This window comes from Semicossyphus pulcher, unplaced genomic scaffold (genome assembly GCF_022749685.1).
Source record: "Semicossyphus pulcher isolate SPU_LCO1_2020_fin unplaced genomic scaffold, fSemPul1.0.p SCAF_4, whole genome shotgun sequence".
Taxonomy (NCBI): Eukaryota; Metazoa; Chordata; class Actinopteri; order Labriformes; family Labridae; genus Semicossyphus; species Semicossyphus pulcher.
Window position 1 is genome coordinate 22,547,370 of NW_027211715.1, and position 16,710 is coordinate 22,564,079.

At 41.2% G+C, this 16,710-nt stretch overlaps 1 protein-coding gene across 1 annotated transcript; it reads right to left on the minus strand.

Moving 5' to 3' along the window:
* Positions 1-7,829: 7,829 nt before the first annotated feature.
* On the minus strand, positions 7,830-11,189 carry nppc (natriuretic peptide C). Its single transcript, XM_069680457.1, has 3 exons — positions 10,997-11,189; positions 9,649-9,942; positions 7,830-8,306 (listed from the first exon to the last, which is right to left on the minus strand). Exons 1-2 carry the CDS (start codon positions 11,087-11,089, stop codon positions 9,670-9,672), a joined length of 366 nt encoding a protein of 121 aa, XP_069536558.1. The 5' UTR covers positions 11,090-11,189; the 3' UTR covers positions 7,830-8,306; positions 9,649-9,669.
* Between the last annotated feature and the right edge of the window lie 5,521 nt (positions 11,190-16,710).

Genomic DNA, 16,710 nt, shown 5'->3' on the forward strand with positions numbered 1-16,710 from the left:
CGCGTTCACGTCATCCCGCCCACATGACCGTGTCGACCAATCACAAGTAGGGGCATTTGCCTCGTGCCCACGCATCGCCTACACACACACACACACACACAGGCGATGGACAATCTATCACTCCACAGAAACAAACGTTTTTTGTGAACATTTAAGTGAGTGTGATAGATAAAATATATCACGTGGTGCAGCATTTATAGTAAAAGCTCGGAGGGAATAATGATTTGTTTCCGGAAACAGAATTATCACATGTTAAATTAATCAAAATACAGTCTAATTCTATTTTCACATGAAAAACATTGAACCTTAAAAACAGTCCAGTCTCTTGAGAATGAGACCACGTGCCTCAATGAGGTTACCTGTATAAATAAAGGCTAAATAATAAATACATAAATACATGTAAAGAAAAATTTAAACCGTCGACTTTTTTTATGATGTACCACGTACAAGGCCTCTCAGTACAAAGCGTCTTTATGTCCCATGCAGCTGTTTATAAGAACCACGTGGTTTGGTCCAGTTGCCGTCACCCGTCTACCACGTGGAGCCCACAAACACTCCGCCATCAGCTGTGTAGAGCACAGTTTACTCTATACTACTTCCATTACTGCTGCTGTATACTTTTGCTCCCCATCATACCAAAGGGAAGTACTTCCTTACAGTTATTAGCCATTAATAAGCTAATTACTTTGCAGGCTAAAACAACATATCATAAAATAAAAATGTAAGATAAGATAAGATGGAACTTTATTCATCCCAAAGAAATTATAGAGCCAGATATCTCCAAAAATACAGTACAAAATTAGAGAAATACAAAAAACAACTTGTATAGGAGGTGAAAATATAAAATATAAAGTGTATGAGTTAATGCAAAAGAGACCTAAAAGTGCCTAAAAAAACCAATATTACAGTTATTCTGCAGTAAACGTTGTACACAAGATTACGAATTATTAAGAAAAATATTATATTGCTCCTGATACTGCACATGGTACTAATAAATGAGCGGAAGTATTGCATATGATTATACATTCTATAAATATGAACATGAATACAAATATAAATGTGGCCAGAAAAATATTATGGCACATAATGAACATAATATAGCCAGATATAGAAAAGCATTATTGCACATGATGAACATAATATAACCTGATACTGAAAGTGTTATTGCACATGATATCAGAAGGTGCACATGGTGATAAAGTCCCTTTATGCTCAATTTTTTCCTCCTGCTGAACAAAGGTAGGTAAGGTAGGTAAAATAGTTTCACTTGTACCGCTTCCAACTAAAAAAAATGTGCTTCAACATGCATACATCAGTAGTGGAAATCATGTTAGCCTATTATAAGTCCCTATAATAAATGCAGGACTTTTTGTAGTACTTTCACAAAGTTTGCTTTCCATCATCGATAAAGAAAACGATGATTATAAATGGACAAAACAATGTCCCTTAGGATAATCTAGTAGCAGTTTCACATTTGGAGTTTCCAAATGCTTCACACAAGCTCAGCAGATGGAGTGTACTCAGTAGTGATAAAAATTAAGATGTTTAAATTTCCATGTAAGAGTATTTTGGCCCTCACCGCTATGCGACAGATGCAAAGTTGCAGAGGGCACGCTATCTCAAACCTTCTGGTTCTGCCCCTCACTAACTGGATTCTGGTCCAAAGTATTTGACAGGTATTCGAAGGCCTATAAAAGACTTTTCCAGACAGAAGCTGGACTTGCCATCTTCAGCTGCTCACAGTCAACTGATGGTCTTCCCACACCTGTGAAACGGCCACTGATGCTAGGGATGACAATTGCCGAGAGACTCATCCTGAGAGAATGGAAGTCCACCTCTCCCCCTTCATTTCAGAAATGGATTGCTGATATGATGTCTAGGGATGCACGATATTAGATTTTTTGCCGATATCCGATATGCCGATATTTTACAACTCATTTAGCCGATTACCGATACCGATATTTTTTACCCGCACACCTAATTGCAGAGATCATCAACTCTCTCCTGTATTGGAATTAGCGTACAGTATAATGGTGATACTCTTATCACATTTGTTACAACGGTTGGGGTGACGGGTCTTGAGATGGTTAATCAAGTTTGTAGTGTTGAAAGACTTTGCCTTGGCTCCTCCTCGCATCACCGAAGCTGAGCAGTCATTGCAAATAGCAGTTTTGCTTTCTATTTCGGACACTAAACTTCCACACCACATTTTGGCTTCTAACTCTCTCATGCTGCAGGTAGACACACGTGACGTCATCACCCTGCGCCGCGCCGCACCACGCCGCGCAGGTCTTCTTCGCGACGGGGACATTGCGCCGAGGTCAGGCATTTAATCAAGTATGCAGCAGCCCATTATTTTATCGGTTAATTATATCGGCGGATATCGGCGAGTTGGCTGATATCCGATAGTTCACTTTTAAGTAGATATCGGCCGATACCGATAACGTGCCGATAATATCGTGCATCCCTAATGATGTCAGTCATACATATGGAAAGACTCAGGTTCCTGAGGATCGGTTCAATAACATTTTCAGCTATTTGGGACCCATTTCTCACCCACTTAGTTAAGGCTGATGTGGGATAAAAATGTATTTGCCACTCTTTCATGCTCCTAGTCAGAGACTTGATGCACAGCACCTTTAAGCATACTGTGAAATTAACAGCTCACATATAAAAAAAGAATAGAGTATGAGTATTTTGGCCTAAATGTTGAAATTGAAAGTTTACCTTTCATCTAGAGGCTGAAAAATCATGTAAGCACGACGTATTCCGTGGCCGTTGTGGTGCTTTTGATTTTGAAAGTAAAGACAGACTCAGAGGGGGACTTCCCAGGGGGGACCAGCAGCACATTTAAGTAATTAACCCTCTACACCACACAGAGGCAGCATTGCATTTTACACTCCTCACTCATTTCACAGTGGAAGTATGGAGCTCCTTTCCGTTTCAACAAGCTTTCAACAATATCTATAAACTGTATTAAATTACTGAATGATTTAAGGCTCTAATAATTCACTGTCACCTTTAAACCCAATTATCTCAGATCCTTCCACAGAAGAAACATGCACTATAATTTAGGTACCTGGGATTCTTTTGTTTTTATTTTTAGTTTGTATTATACAGTACAGTGTTCATTGCGTTCAATTTGCTACGCGTGTAAATTTTACGACCACTAACGACAGCTTTAAAACAATAACAATATAGATAAGAGCCTGTCTCTCTGTGTCAGTCCTGCCCCCACATGCTCTATGAATGTGTGTGTGCGCTCAACTGAGAGGTTGTGCTTGCTGAGAAGAGAGACATCTTCAGTGACATCTCTGTCGCCTTGCATGCCTCCCCTTATTTTCTATTGTCTCTCGCACTGTGGCACTAAGTGCTTAGTGACAAATACAACAAACATGCACTCGGCTCTATGGTGGAAAACAACACTTAAAGAGCAACTTGCAGATGGGGTGTCAAGTCACAGTGAATCAATGTTTAGGAAAATGGTTTTGGAATTATATTGTCAAATAAATATATGAATTAATGCACTACAGTGACTTCTGGAGTCATTTTTTGGGAGTTTTCTCATGTTTCTGAATCAAAACAGACAGCCGGATGTGACGTAACAGAAGGGAGTCCCGCTGATTAATGACGGGTTTAACAATAAATATGGATCTAAATGCCAGTCTTGTTATTGAACATTCCCCACAGAAGAAGAAAAAAGAAGACTTCGACTGTGCATCTCTGATAACGAAGGTAGAACAACACCTGGATGCTGATGTAGGTCACTAATACCTGACCGACGGTGATAAGTGCTGGGTTCAAATTGAAGTGTCGTGAGTCGGAGTCCAACTCCACCGATGTATGCAAAACATTTATACTTGGTGACTGTGACTGCACACTTATTCAATCATTTTAGCAGCTATATGACTTTCAAATTGCCATCAATATGTGTTTGAATGTTTGAATCTTGTGACAGAAGCAGGTGAAATCTGGTCTCAACATAAACGTTTAATCGTCTTCAAATCGTTGGTGAAAATACTAACTTTTGAACCACTTTCGAACGTCTTTTCAGCGGGGCCAAAGTCATCTTTTAAACGTCTATTCAACAGAAAAATGCTCACTGGGTTACATTCTTGTTGCTGTCTTTTAAATGACATATGCTAATAATCACAAGATGAACAAAGCTATGGGCCTCAGTCATTCAACCCACCCTTTCTCCACATGTCACCGCTGCTGTTTTGACAGGATAGCTTAAATTGAGTGAATCCGACAAATGGAGAGAACAAGGTGGGGAAATGGATGCACTCGTGGGTTTTAGGTCAGAAATAATTCCCTTTATCACAGAGAAATACACATTTCTCTCTGGGCGACTACCCAAAACGGACCAGAGTGAGATTTAGTCTTGGTAAAAGCACACTGGCAATATTTCTAAAAAATATAAATAGGCTACATTTGTGTCAGTGATGCATCATTGCTAGTGGAGTTAAATTGTAGGAACTCAAAATCTGCTGTTATGACTTATTCACTGCAGAAGTTCTGCTAATTGTCATCAGGGCCAACACATCATCATAAAGCTATATCTGACACAGGGGATGCTGGATAAAGCAAATGAAACACATTAAACAGCATGTATAAAGTAAGCAAGAGTAGAGCTGCCCACTGTCTTAAGAGGAGTTTTATATTGTTTGTAGGATGTTATTTAAAAATAAATGTTAGGCTATTTTAGGGTTATAAGGTGTATTTGATATTAGAAATATATACATATAGCTACAATGATTGCAAGGAAATGCGTAATTCATAAGTTTTATGGTAAATGTTCCATTGTGGTCCCAATGCTTAAAGCAGTCAGTTTCATTATGTTTAATTAAACAATATCACACACGAGGTCGAGATGTTGTACTGAATATCATCACAGCTGTGATTCGGTCGTGGCCTTGTGCAGCAGCGCTGATATTCAGTATAACATCACGACCTTGAGTTTGATATTGCTTTTATACAACAGTTATGCACACTGCAAATAGTAGTAAACAGTAACAATCAACAACAGATAGATTTTTTTTTGCTCCACCAGCTTAACTTAACTGAAACTGGACTTTTGTTGCCAAGCAACCCAAACATGTGTCTACAGGTTACCACAGATCAGCTGTTTTTTTTATCATGTACATTTATCCATCCATCCATTATCTATACCGCTTATCCTGTTCAGGGTCGCGGGGGGGCTGGAGCCTATCCCAGCTGCCATTGGGCGAAGGGCGGGGTACAGTCAATCACAGGGCCGACACATAGACAGACAACCTTTCGCACTCACACCCACACCTATGGGCAATTTAGAGTCACCAATTAACCTTACAAGCATGTCTTTGGAATGTGGGAGGAAGCCGGAGACCCAGGAGGGAACCCACGCATGCACGAGGAGAACATGCAAACTCCGCACAGAAAGGCCCACCTTGCCCAAACCGGGGTTGGAACCGGTGACCTTCTAGCTGTGAGGCAACTGCACCACCCTGCAGCCCTGTACATTTATCTGTACGTTTTAATTTGTCTTCAACCAGTGAAATCAGAGTGTGCTGTGTGATTCAGAGGTACCAGCTTGATTAAAGTAGACACACACGGTCTGCTGTAATGTTAATTAGCAGTATTCAGAACACCCGGCTGAGGCGGAGTGATTCACAGAGTGAAAATCCCAAGTGATGTTGTTCCCTCTATCAGCGCTCATGGAATGCGTCTTGTCCAATCAGATCACTTGGTCGGAACTAACTGTTGTATAAGTTAGAATATCAGAACATTACGGGGAAATGAATCCTGCACCATTATGTCCTATATGCCCTGACTGTTATTCAGCCAGAGAAACGGTGACATGTTGTTTACCTTTGTACACCGGCCTTTGAACTTCAATGAATAGCAGTCCACAAAAGGGAGCGCTGTATTTTCACACAGGTGTTGATTAGATTCTGTGGGGTACTTTTAGCAGCTCTCATATTCAGCGCTTCCTGCTGCCCATCTTCAGCTTGTGAAAAGCTTTTATCTTTGTCAGACAGGTGTTGTCGTGTTTTCACCTCCGTCAGGTTCTTTTGTGACCAGTGTTGCTGCAATTTTGACACCAAATATATGAGGTGTGTTTTGCCTTTTCAGTATAGAAACCAGCTTGTGACCAGTCTGTGCTGAACAGGTAAGTTATTCGTTTTGTTGGGTTCATTTTCATTAATTGTGAGCTTAATTTTGTGCATGTATTAGCACCTCAGACATGAATTTAAATAGGTTTGCTATCTATTAGCGATCCTCTGTAAAGTAAAACCTTGTATATAAAACATCTCTGCTGTATTAACATGATAAAAATGACTGACTGTAGTGACTCAATCTTTACAAATGTGATATTGTTATTAGTAAATGATGGGGTCATTGTGTCCTCTTTGTGTCCCTATATGCTGCCCTCTAGTGTTGGAGTTTATTAGTGCATGTCATCTTTGAACAGCTTCTCTCCAAATTATTTGCACTCACTTATATACATTTACCATTGACTTATTTACAGTATTGTGTAGGCCTGACCTAGATTGTACTATTTTTAATTTTTATATCATATTTGTGGATGTATAAAGTGTGCTCTACAACAAACTCTGTACAACACGTTCAATATAAAGGTTTTCCACAGCCTTCACATGTCCTTCCACTGTGTTTCTGACTCTTTTCTAACTGTTTCAAACCTGTGTTAGAAACTTCAGCTGATTAACCATCCCTCATAAACACATTTCTATAGACTTTCTATGTTTCCATCTGCTTGAGTTTATTGTTAACTTTTTATCTTTATACCTCAGAAATGCGTGACCTTATTTGTATACTTTACTGTTTTCCTTTAATGCTTTTGGAACCTACTGTTTTAGATGCGTGTCAATCATTAAAGCTAAGTACCATTATAACTATCAACATAAAAGCTAAAGCCGTGGAAGTCACGCTAAACAGCAAAGGAGCTGAAAACATGCTGCAGTAAAAATCTCTTCATACTCTGCCCTGAAATCTACCAACACCGTATTTATTTTTCTTAAAGGGCCAGTTTGCCGATTTTCAACCTCAGTCCTGTCGTGCTATTATGGGGCACTACTGTCATGTCTCATTCAAAATCATCAGGTTTGAAATGTAGACTGCAGACCAGAAGATTTTTTAGACAATCCACCGGTATAGTCTCGTCATATTTCCGTGACGTGCGAAACCACGAGCTGTTTGTCCAACTTTCTCCACAGCTATGGCGCCAATTTCAAATATTATTGCTTCTATCGATTACAGAGAACACCAGCTTTGACTGACAGTGGCTTTTTCCAGGGCCGAATTGCTCCTTTGAGTCATTGTATTCTGTAGGTCTGCATGACAGGGACACTATTAAATTGTGTGATTGTAAGGCTGTGGCTCCCCCCTTCCTTACAGGTATTGATTGACAAGGTTGTCTTTTTAATGTGTGTCCGTGTTTGCCCCAGAAAGCAACAAATTATCAACAGTGCTTAAATTTAGTCTGGTATCTTAAGGTGATAAAAGAAGCTTAGATATGTGCTCAGCACCAACTTTAAAAGTGCCTATAGGAAGGGTATGACACCATCTACTCATCTCCAACTCTGTCTAACTTAGCCCTTTTTAAGAATAAGACGCTGAGGTGGTGATGATGAAATCTGACCTGGTGGTTAATCCAACAAGGCATCTCCTATCTCCCTGAGAAGCTTATATATCCAACATACTGCTTTTCCACCAGCAACACATGCAGAAAGTCCTAGAACTGAGCCGTGTGATTGACACATAAAACCCTGAGAGGCTTCATGTAAGTGCACATGGAATGTTCTTTTTATCATTTTTAAAACATTTACATCTATTTGAGACAAAAGAAAAAAGTTACAAACAGAATTGACCTGCAGTTTGCATCCATTTTCCAAATGTTACATAAATAAAACTCATATTTATAAATATCTCTTTTTATAAACATATAAATAGTTTTTAAACATAAATACATTTATGCAGGGGGAGATGAAGTACATGAATGTACAGCAGCAGCAACAATATACAGCTTCGCGGTTTGTAGTTTTTACACCATTGTCCGCCATCTTGTCGTATGCATCTTTGATGTGACCAATCGTATGGTATACACATATGTCTATATGTATATATACCTGCATATTATTATATATATATTTATATGAAGGTTTTGTAGCATTGTCGTCTCAGTCTTTGTTTATGCTGGTCGTGGTGACTGTCGTACCAAAAATCTGTCTCTTGGTGAGTTTCTTTTTTTTCCCTCAGGTGTGAACAAACGGAAACTTGGTTTTCCAAAACCATCATCCAGAGATCTGCAGAGAGAGAGAAGAAAAAGGAGAGTCAAGGTCAGATCAAACATCCAGAAACTTTTCAATGAGCAGAAGTTTCGTTTGTGTCTTCTACTTTTCGGTTTCATGCCCACTCAAAGCGCTGCTCTGACTCCTCACTTAACCATTTCACCTCCAACAACACATGTCTAACGCAGACGTCCACATTTATTACACACCGCCAGCCCTTAGGAGGAAAGACGGGTGTCAGCTGATGAAAAACACATCCACTCACACTCCCCCATCAGGACTTCACAGTTTGCCACAACCACAAAAAGGCCTCAAGCCTCAGGACTAATTGTGCGTCACCTTGCTTCCTCATTACTTCATTCACCACCGCAGCCCCTTTGTTGTTTTTGTTGAAATCACTCGGGTAGAGAGAATGGCTTTCCCAGAAAGATCCTGGCCACCGCAGGGTGCTGTGTGTTTATAATGTGTGTGTGTTTGCCTGTCTGCATCCCCTCCTTCCTCCGACATCTCTCCCTCTCCTCTTTTATTAGTTTGAACGTGATGCATGCGACTAGTTTCTGGATGAAACATAATTATGTGAATGACTACAAGAGGAGACTTCCTAAATACCTGCTGGATTGTTTCCAATACATCCGTTTACAGCAATGTAAGTGGGCTTTCCTGCTGCCATGAGGGGGTTCCTGTCTGAGGGGGAACACTGCGAGACTACAGACCGCACTTTGATGATATCACAAGGTTTGAGAGATCCTGTCCTCTCCCAGCAGTTTAATATCCTCCTTTATATCCACTTCTGGCTCTCAGAATGAAGCGTCAGAGGGCAGCTGAGGCGCAAAGTGGTCTCTTACATCGAGCTGATCTTTGACAAAGGCTGTGAATTCACCTCGAGACGGAATACAACAGTGCACGCTCATCGCTCTCCATGCCACTAAGACTAAACAAGCCTATCTGTGGGACCAGTGCACACATTTTCAGCAAGATAACATTTGTGAATGAAGATAATCTGACTTGTCTTTTGTGTTTGCTTGTTTTCCCCTCCTTTCTTCCTTGATCCTGTCTTTATGGCCACCATACACAAGACTCAGAGAATAACAGAGAATATAAATGTGTTCCTCTTCCTTCATCCCCCATTTCTGTCTTTCTTTCCTAATAATATCCATCCATTCTTCCTGCCCATCAATCGTTTTGTACCATCCTCCCCTAAAGCAGCTCTTTGCCTTTTTGATAGTTCTTTCTCCTCCTATCCAACATGCATTCTATCTTCTCCTTTGTCCTCCTGGTTCTGATTACACGTCACTATGTCAGGTTACAGTGAATCCACTGCGTGTAAAGAAGGTCTGTGGCTTTGTAGAAAACTCACCGTCACAGCGCTGCTCCAGCCCTAGCATCCCATGCCGCTGATGGTTCCTATCCTGTCCATCTTGTGTCCGAAGCAGCCACTCCGCGACGTGGAGCCCCCTTTCTTGTTTCCGGATTTGTGTCTCCTGGGTGCGGGTTGGTCGTTAAGGAGACGAGCCCACATCCCCCTGGCCCGGGTGTCCATGCGTAAATCTCGAAGTAACCGTATCCGAGAGCGCACAGCGTCCATCCGCCTCTCCCTCTCCTCCGACTCCAGAAACTCCGCCAGCTCCTCGCCCAGCAAACTTCTAAGAGACTGGAGCAGAGATTGAGAAGATAAATAAACGATGTCTGCTTGGGCAGATACATTGTGCAGCGAGATACGCTTTCCGTAATATTAAAACACATGCTTGGTGACTCGTTAAGATAAGTTTTATAAGATAAATAAAACAATAACTAATAAAACCTGCCGAATATGTACGCTTTTTAAAACACTATTTGCATTAGCCAAGAGAGGAATTAAGGGTTTTTGACAATACGCACAATAGGATTAACTTATTGATTGATACTCTCCAACAGATCCGCAAAATGCTCAAGTTATTGGGTTAAAAGTGGACCGTTCAGCTCTGACACAGACTCCCCTGTCGCCCTTAGTAAAGAGTCACATAAGGCAGGTGCCTGCAGCCCGCTCCTGTGGTCTGAACTTAGACTGTGACATCGACTCGTAGCTACACAAAATTATAGACATCTTAGCTTATAACTTAAGCTCTCTTTTTTTTTTTTTTTTAAATCAAATCAATTTCTGAAGTCATTATAATATTAAGTTTATTCTACACGCGAGTTGTGTGCGTAATTGTGATTTTACGCACAACGCCGTTCAGGTTCTTGCAGTTTAATTGGACAAAACACTGGACAAGACTCATTCCAAATTGGACCTGAATATCCCCATAAAGTAAAGTCGTTTCTTGTATAGTTTTCATCGTTTCCTTAAGGTTTAGTTTTCTTTTTGTATTTCTTTGGAGCGCTTGTCAAATGGCTTTATTTGGGAGCTTAAACGTTAAAGCTGGTCAGCAAAATGCTGTTTAGTGAGATTATGATATGTCAATATAAAACATGCTGCTCCTTTCAACATAAAGTAAAAAAAAAAAAGCATGAGCTTGACTGTTTGAGATTCAGACAGCGGGGAAAATGCCCTCCCTGAATTGCTAAGCAGGACTAAAATGATGAAATATGATGCGTAAAACAACAGTCTTGAGCGTCTACACCACAGAACAGCTGCTCAGTCCTGCGGCAGGATTCGGGTCAAGACGGTTAATATTGCGAGGCAAATAAGCTGCCATAAATAAGGATATAAATTGTGTTATTCTTACCTTCTGCTGCGTCTGAGATAAAGGTTTTGCCGCCATCCTCACAGAAAGCAGGGTGACCATAAGTCCACACGCTACCAAGTACGACAAGTTCATTTTGACAAGACTTTTTTTTCTCTGAGTGATTCCTCTGCGCCGAAGTTCAGAAAGAGGGACGGAAGCAGCAGCAGCCAATCAGCTGTTAAACATAAGAGGCTTCAGTCCGTCCTTTACTCCAAAGCTCCTCAAGTGCTTCTCTAACTCTGTGGATTACTCCTCACCGCTTTATAGCCAGCCCATGGTGATGTCATGAAAACCTGCGTAATGGTCCTTCCTTCCTCGCCAACTCCCTGTTTTCTCTACCTGCCTCAGAGCACGTCATGTCAGGGATTAATTAAATGATACAAGCTCCGGTCATCGGGGCTTTGGAGGAAATGAGATAGGCTATGAGCTATCAAAATGCTCCGTTTTTTAACTTTCAGACCTCTGGCTGAAGTGCAGCAGCTGAAATTGAAGGTGGTTTCAAAGGCTGCGCGTCAGGAGCTGAGGAGCGACTTTGGCAGAGAGATGACCTCAAAGATGCCAGCCGCCTGCCCTGCGGAACATCTTAACGAGTCATATTCTACTGTGGGAGTAGGAATGACATATTTTCTTTAAAGAAGACTTGAATATTTGAATTGGAAATAAAGAATTTAACTTCACTTCAAAGAAGTTCAAGAAATTCCACATCATTTATCGTGTTATTTACCAAATGACACATTTTAAACAAGAGAAATTGCTTTAGAGAGAAGTAGTTGTGTCTTTGCTCCATAGCAGCCCCTTTAATGATTTTTTTAAAGGAAAGGTAACATCTCACAATGAAACTGAAAGACTCGTGAATGACTGTGATCTTTTTTTCCTGTAATGAGAAAAAGAAAGCTACATTTTCGGCTGAAATACATCGTGTAGCAGATTTACGCATTTGTGCGCAAAGTGGTTATTGGAAAAGCAACTTTACGCAGTGCCATGACGTCTGCCACCATGGCACGAGCAAAGTTAAACGGATCTGACGGTTCGCGCGACAGAAAAGGTTCCCATTCACGTGTCCTAAAATCCCGTACATCGTTAACTCAGAGGTGGTTTGTTTTGTTGATCTTGGAGACAGTTGATGGTGCGGGGTTTTCTTTCAGACCTGTCGCATAACACAAGGTGGAGGAACAAAACAGACGCATGCTGATGCTATACTCTGAGGCATGATGAGTGTTCAGACTGACGTCTCCATGGGTGTGTGCGTGCTCTCTGTCTACACATCCACCTGCCCACTCATAAAGATGATTGATAATTTGACACTAATTTATAACTAATAAGGTTAAGGTGTTAAAGCTCTGCACACACATATATTTACTTTAACCACGACTTAAATGTCAATCCAAGTAACAGATATTGTTCTTAAATGTAATAATGCTGATTTAAATTATTTCCTATTAAAGAATCAAGTCTATTCTTCACAATAAAGGTCCAGAACAGAACCGCTTACCTGGTCATATAAAAATATAAGGTGAAGGTAACAATTTAACCGAACCACCAAAGAACCACAAAGTTACCACTTTGTAATAATACAACATTTAGCCTGAAATTAATGGTCATTAATGATGTCATTTGATGTGACGGTGTAAACAAATGTAAATATATGTAACTTTATATTGACTGATCTTTTAATTAGAGATGCAATGAGATGATTCCTCTTATTTGCCGTGTTTAAACTTAAACTCAGAAATATTCTTAAACTGTCACAATATAAGATAAGATCCATTCGCACATTACTTAATTAGTGTCAAGAGGACGACACGAGCTGAAAAATCATTAATCCCACAGACAGGTTGCGTGAGTGAGTTAATAAAAATGTGTATTTAAGCTGAAATAAAGAGTCAGTCAGGTCTGACGTCTGTTGCAGTGTGTAGAGACTCTGCAGCAGTCTGGGTCGTGCAGAGCCGAGTTACAGTCTCACAGGCAGCACCGTCTGAGTTGGAACACAGAGTGGCAGTATTTGCTGTGCCGAAAAGAGAATACCCCTTATAGTCCAATGTTTACTGGATCAATACCGTCCTGTTAAAATACGTCTGTAATCACAGCACATCATGAGTACATGGAAATCCCTGCAGGGCTGTGGAGAGCAGATTAGGCTTACGCATTATGGTGGAAGAAAATCAGTAATCTCCTGATTTTCTTTGCAATGTATTTTATTCACTTCCAGAATAAAGTTGCATCTAGAAAGTGTGTTGGATTTGTACTTAATAGTGTTGCAGAGGTGATGATAGCAGCTGTCATCTACTTGCTTAGGCCGTCATGTTCATGTGTCAGCTTTAACATGCGCCGCTCTCTAACACACGTGCCCTGCGTCTCCTCAGCCACGGTGATTATCACTGCTTTACCAACCTCCCAGCTCTTTTTCTTAAAATGTGTCTGCTCAGCAATAATTAGAAGAACTGCTGGGGCAGAATCATCTCAGTCACGGGCAGCCAGACTCTGCAACAACAGGCGCGAAACCTCCCATGAACTGGAAAACACTTAAGAGTTGTGTCAGTCAGCAGAAGAATGTAGCGAACCAGACGTTTACTGATATGAAAATATAGTGAATGATTGTGTAAGAGAAATTAAACTTCCAAAACTGGGTCTGTCAGGACAAAAGGGTTCAAGTCAAGCAGCAGATTAGAGGTGATCTTATTAATTCAGAGGATGTTTACTGAGCATGCAAACTCTCTTTAACACTGTGGCCTATTTAACACAGTGGCACGTTTACACACATTTACCTGCTCGGTGTGAGCACGCCTCTGCTTTTGAACACATCCGTTGGGGAAGCTTCATAGTCATGTGACTTGCTCGAGGCCACTTTGACAGTCGTTAATGAACATTTTGCCCATGAGTTGGGATTTTAACCAGAGGTAGTGATCGAGGCTGTTTATTTGGGATAGACGGTAGCTAAGTCTGTAGGGCCTTGGCTTCAAGTCATTGCCGTGTCATTTCCTGGGCCCTGTTGAGGTGCCTTTGAGCAAGACACCGAATCCCCCACTGCTCGGGGCACGTGCAGCCCCCTCACTCTGACATCTCTCCGTTAATGCTCGTCCGTAGAGTCCTGTTTGGGCATGTGTGTATTTCAGGCCTATGTGTGTGTAGCATGGTGAAATCACTGAATTTCCCTTCAGTGATTAATAAAGTGTGTCGTTATTTTCTTATTTTAAGTTTTTTACAGATTTTTGGGTTTTTTTTTTTGCCGTATTAGACAGGACAACCAAAGAGAGACAGGAGAACATGGGGACCAAATGACCTGGTGTCAAACCCATGATCAGTGCGTCGAGGACTATATACAGGGTGCCAAACCAGCCCCCTAAGATAATTTTTTAAAACCTTATTGACAGGACAGTGGATAGAGTCGGAAATGAGGGAAGAGAGAATGGTGGATGACCTGCAGTAAAGGGCCAGGAGCCGGAGTCATACCTGGCGGCGCTGCTTTGAGGACCGTGCCTCTACACATGGGGCGCGTGCTTTAACCGCTGAGCTAAACCAGTGCCTCAATCTAGCCTGTTTTACTAACTGGTCTTAGTGATCCATAGCTGAATAGGGCAGTTTCCATAAAGATTTGTATGGCTATCATTTTCAACCAGAACAGCACCGCGGTGTGTGTTTGGATTGTGAATGTTTCCGTAACTATTTGTGTTGTCTTTCGTTTCAAACTAAATTTGAGTAAAGTCATGAGAGAGCAACAGGGAGCATTTGCTTTAGGAAAAGAATACACATTTAAAATGTTATTAAAAGCCAACTGATTCCTCATAGAAAAAACAAAACAGGTATTCCCTGACTGACAGTAAATATTTTGTGACATTGCAATAGCACTACTTTCCCCTGACTCACTTGTTTGTTGTCCATCCATCCATCCATCACCTATACCGCTTATCCTGTTCAGGGTTGCAGGGGGGCTGGAGCCTATCCCAGCTGTCATTGGGCAAGAGGCGGGGTTACACCCTGGACTGATCGACAGTCAATCACAGGGCTGACACATAGAGACAGACAACCTTTCACACTCACATTTGCAATTTTTGAGTTGCCAATGAACCTAACGAGCATGTCTTTGGACTGTGGGAGGAAGTTCGAGTACCTGGAGGGAACCCATGCATGCACGGGGAGAACATGCAAACTCCACACAGAAAGGACCCACATTGTCTGAACCAGGAACCTTCTATCTACAAAGTGACAGTGCTAACAGCTGCACCAGCCCTCATTTGATGTTTACTATACAAATGTACTATTGCATGCAACATTTCAGGGCATAATGTATCTGATTAAAGAGACTGAACGGTTGCAATGTTGTACTTCTGAGCAACAGCAGGCTGTGAAAATGGACATTATGTGAGTCACCTGATTATCCCTTTACATTTGACATACTTACTGATGCTCATACTTTATGTTTGTGGCCGGCTGGGAATGTTGGATCTTGTGTCCAGACCTGGGCATCAAGATTAGCCAAAAATGACTGACTCCATGTTCTTTTTTTTTTTGTGGTGACAGGGTGATGCAATGCCGGCTATCATCAGGTAAGTTGCTCACACTCTGATGTACCTGTAATGGTGAAGGAGAAGAGGAAGCTACATTATTTCTTCATCAATCTGCAGCAGACTCCACTTTCACAACACCACTGTGGAGCTGTTGAACTCTGTTGACCCTGCGTCCATGAGGCCTTCTCTGCTTTCGCCACATTTTTCTCTCATTGCTAATTCCTTTATTTTGAATTTTAACAAGTGAGTGACACATTCTTCCTTAATGCCGCAAGTGTTGTGTCACAAGTTCGTCTTTTTTCGGCACCAGTTTATAATGTTACACACTTTTCCCGATGACATCACACGGGTTACTGAGAGCACCTAGTTAGTCTGTCCTTCTGTTCCGTGTCGCCCGCTCCGACTTCAGCGGCAAATTCTTATCTGTTTAATGTTCAATAAAACTTTTAGCTCTCATGTGGCTGAGGAAAACAAAAAGAGCATTTTGACTGGTTGGCATCAAAAGAGCACACAAACCAGCAGAGCGGCCATGTGTTGCAGTGGCCTCAGCAGCGAGTGTCTATGGGAGGATTGAGTGTCTCTGTCCCTGCTCTGGGGTTTGTGTAAGACAAACTACAAGGCTGTTACGGTCCTATAAATAAAAGTTTTATTGCATGGGGAATTTTAATGCTTTTTGCACAAGTGCTCTGAAGGCTTTCGCGTGTGCTAACAACAAGCTTGACTTCAATGGCGACAGAGGGATATTTAAGATTCATGTATAAACACGTAGCAGGGTCAAGAATAAACTTTTATAGAGCAGGAAGTACATATTATTTACACTTACGATTTATCAATATAAATGGAGTTCTATGAAGGGAACAATTTGACTGAATCTCTCAAGTGCAAAAGTATCAATTATAACAAAAAATAAATTCACACCCCAACAAGACATACTTTTTGTTCTGCATTTTTCCCCCACAGAAAAAGCCGTGCGATTTCATAAACTCTATCCTCAAACGCAGGTCCTTTTCTGTGGAAAGTGACAAAGACCCACGTCTGTATCAATCTGTTACATCACTGCTCCAACAGCCAATCACGCAGCAGTGACACATCCACATATTCCATGGTGTGAATTCGTGTCCAGTGTTTGATTACAGTTATGATTCATCACACGTCCCAACCCGCCCTTTTTTCCAGCTGGTGGATATTAGGCGTTAAAGTCTGATGCTA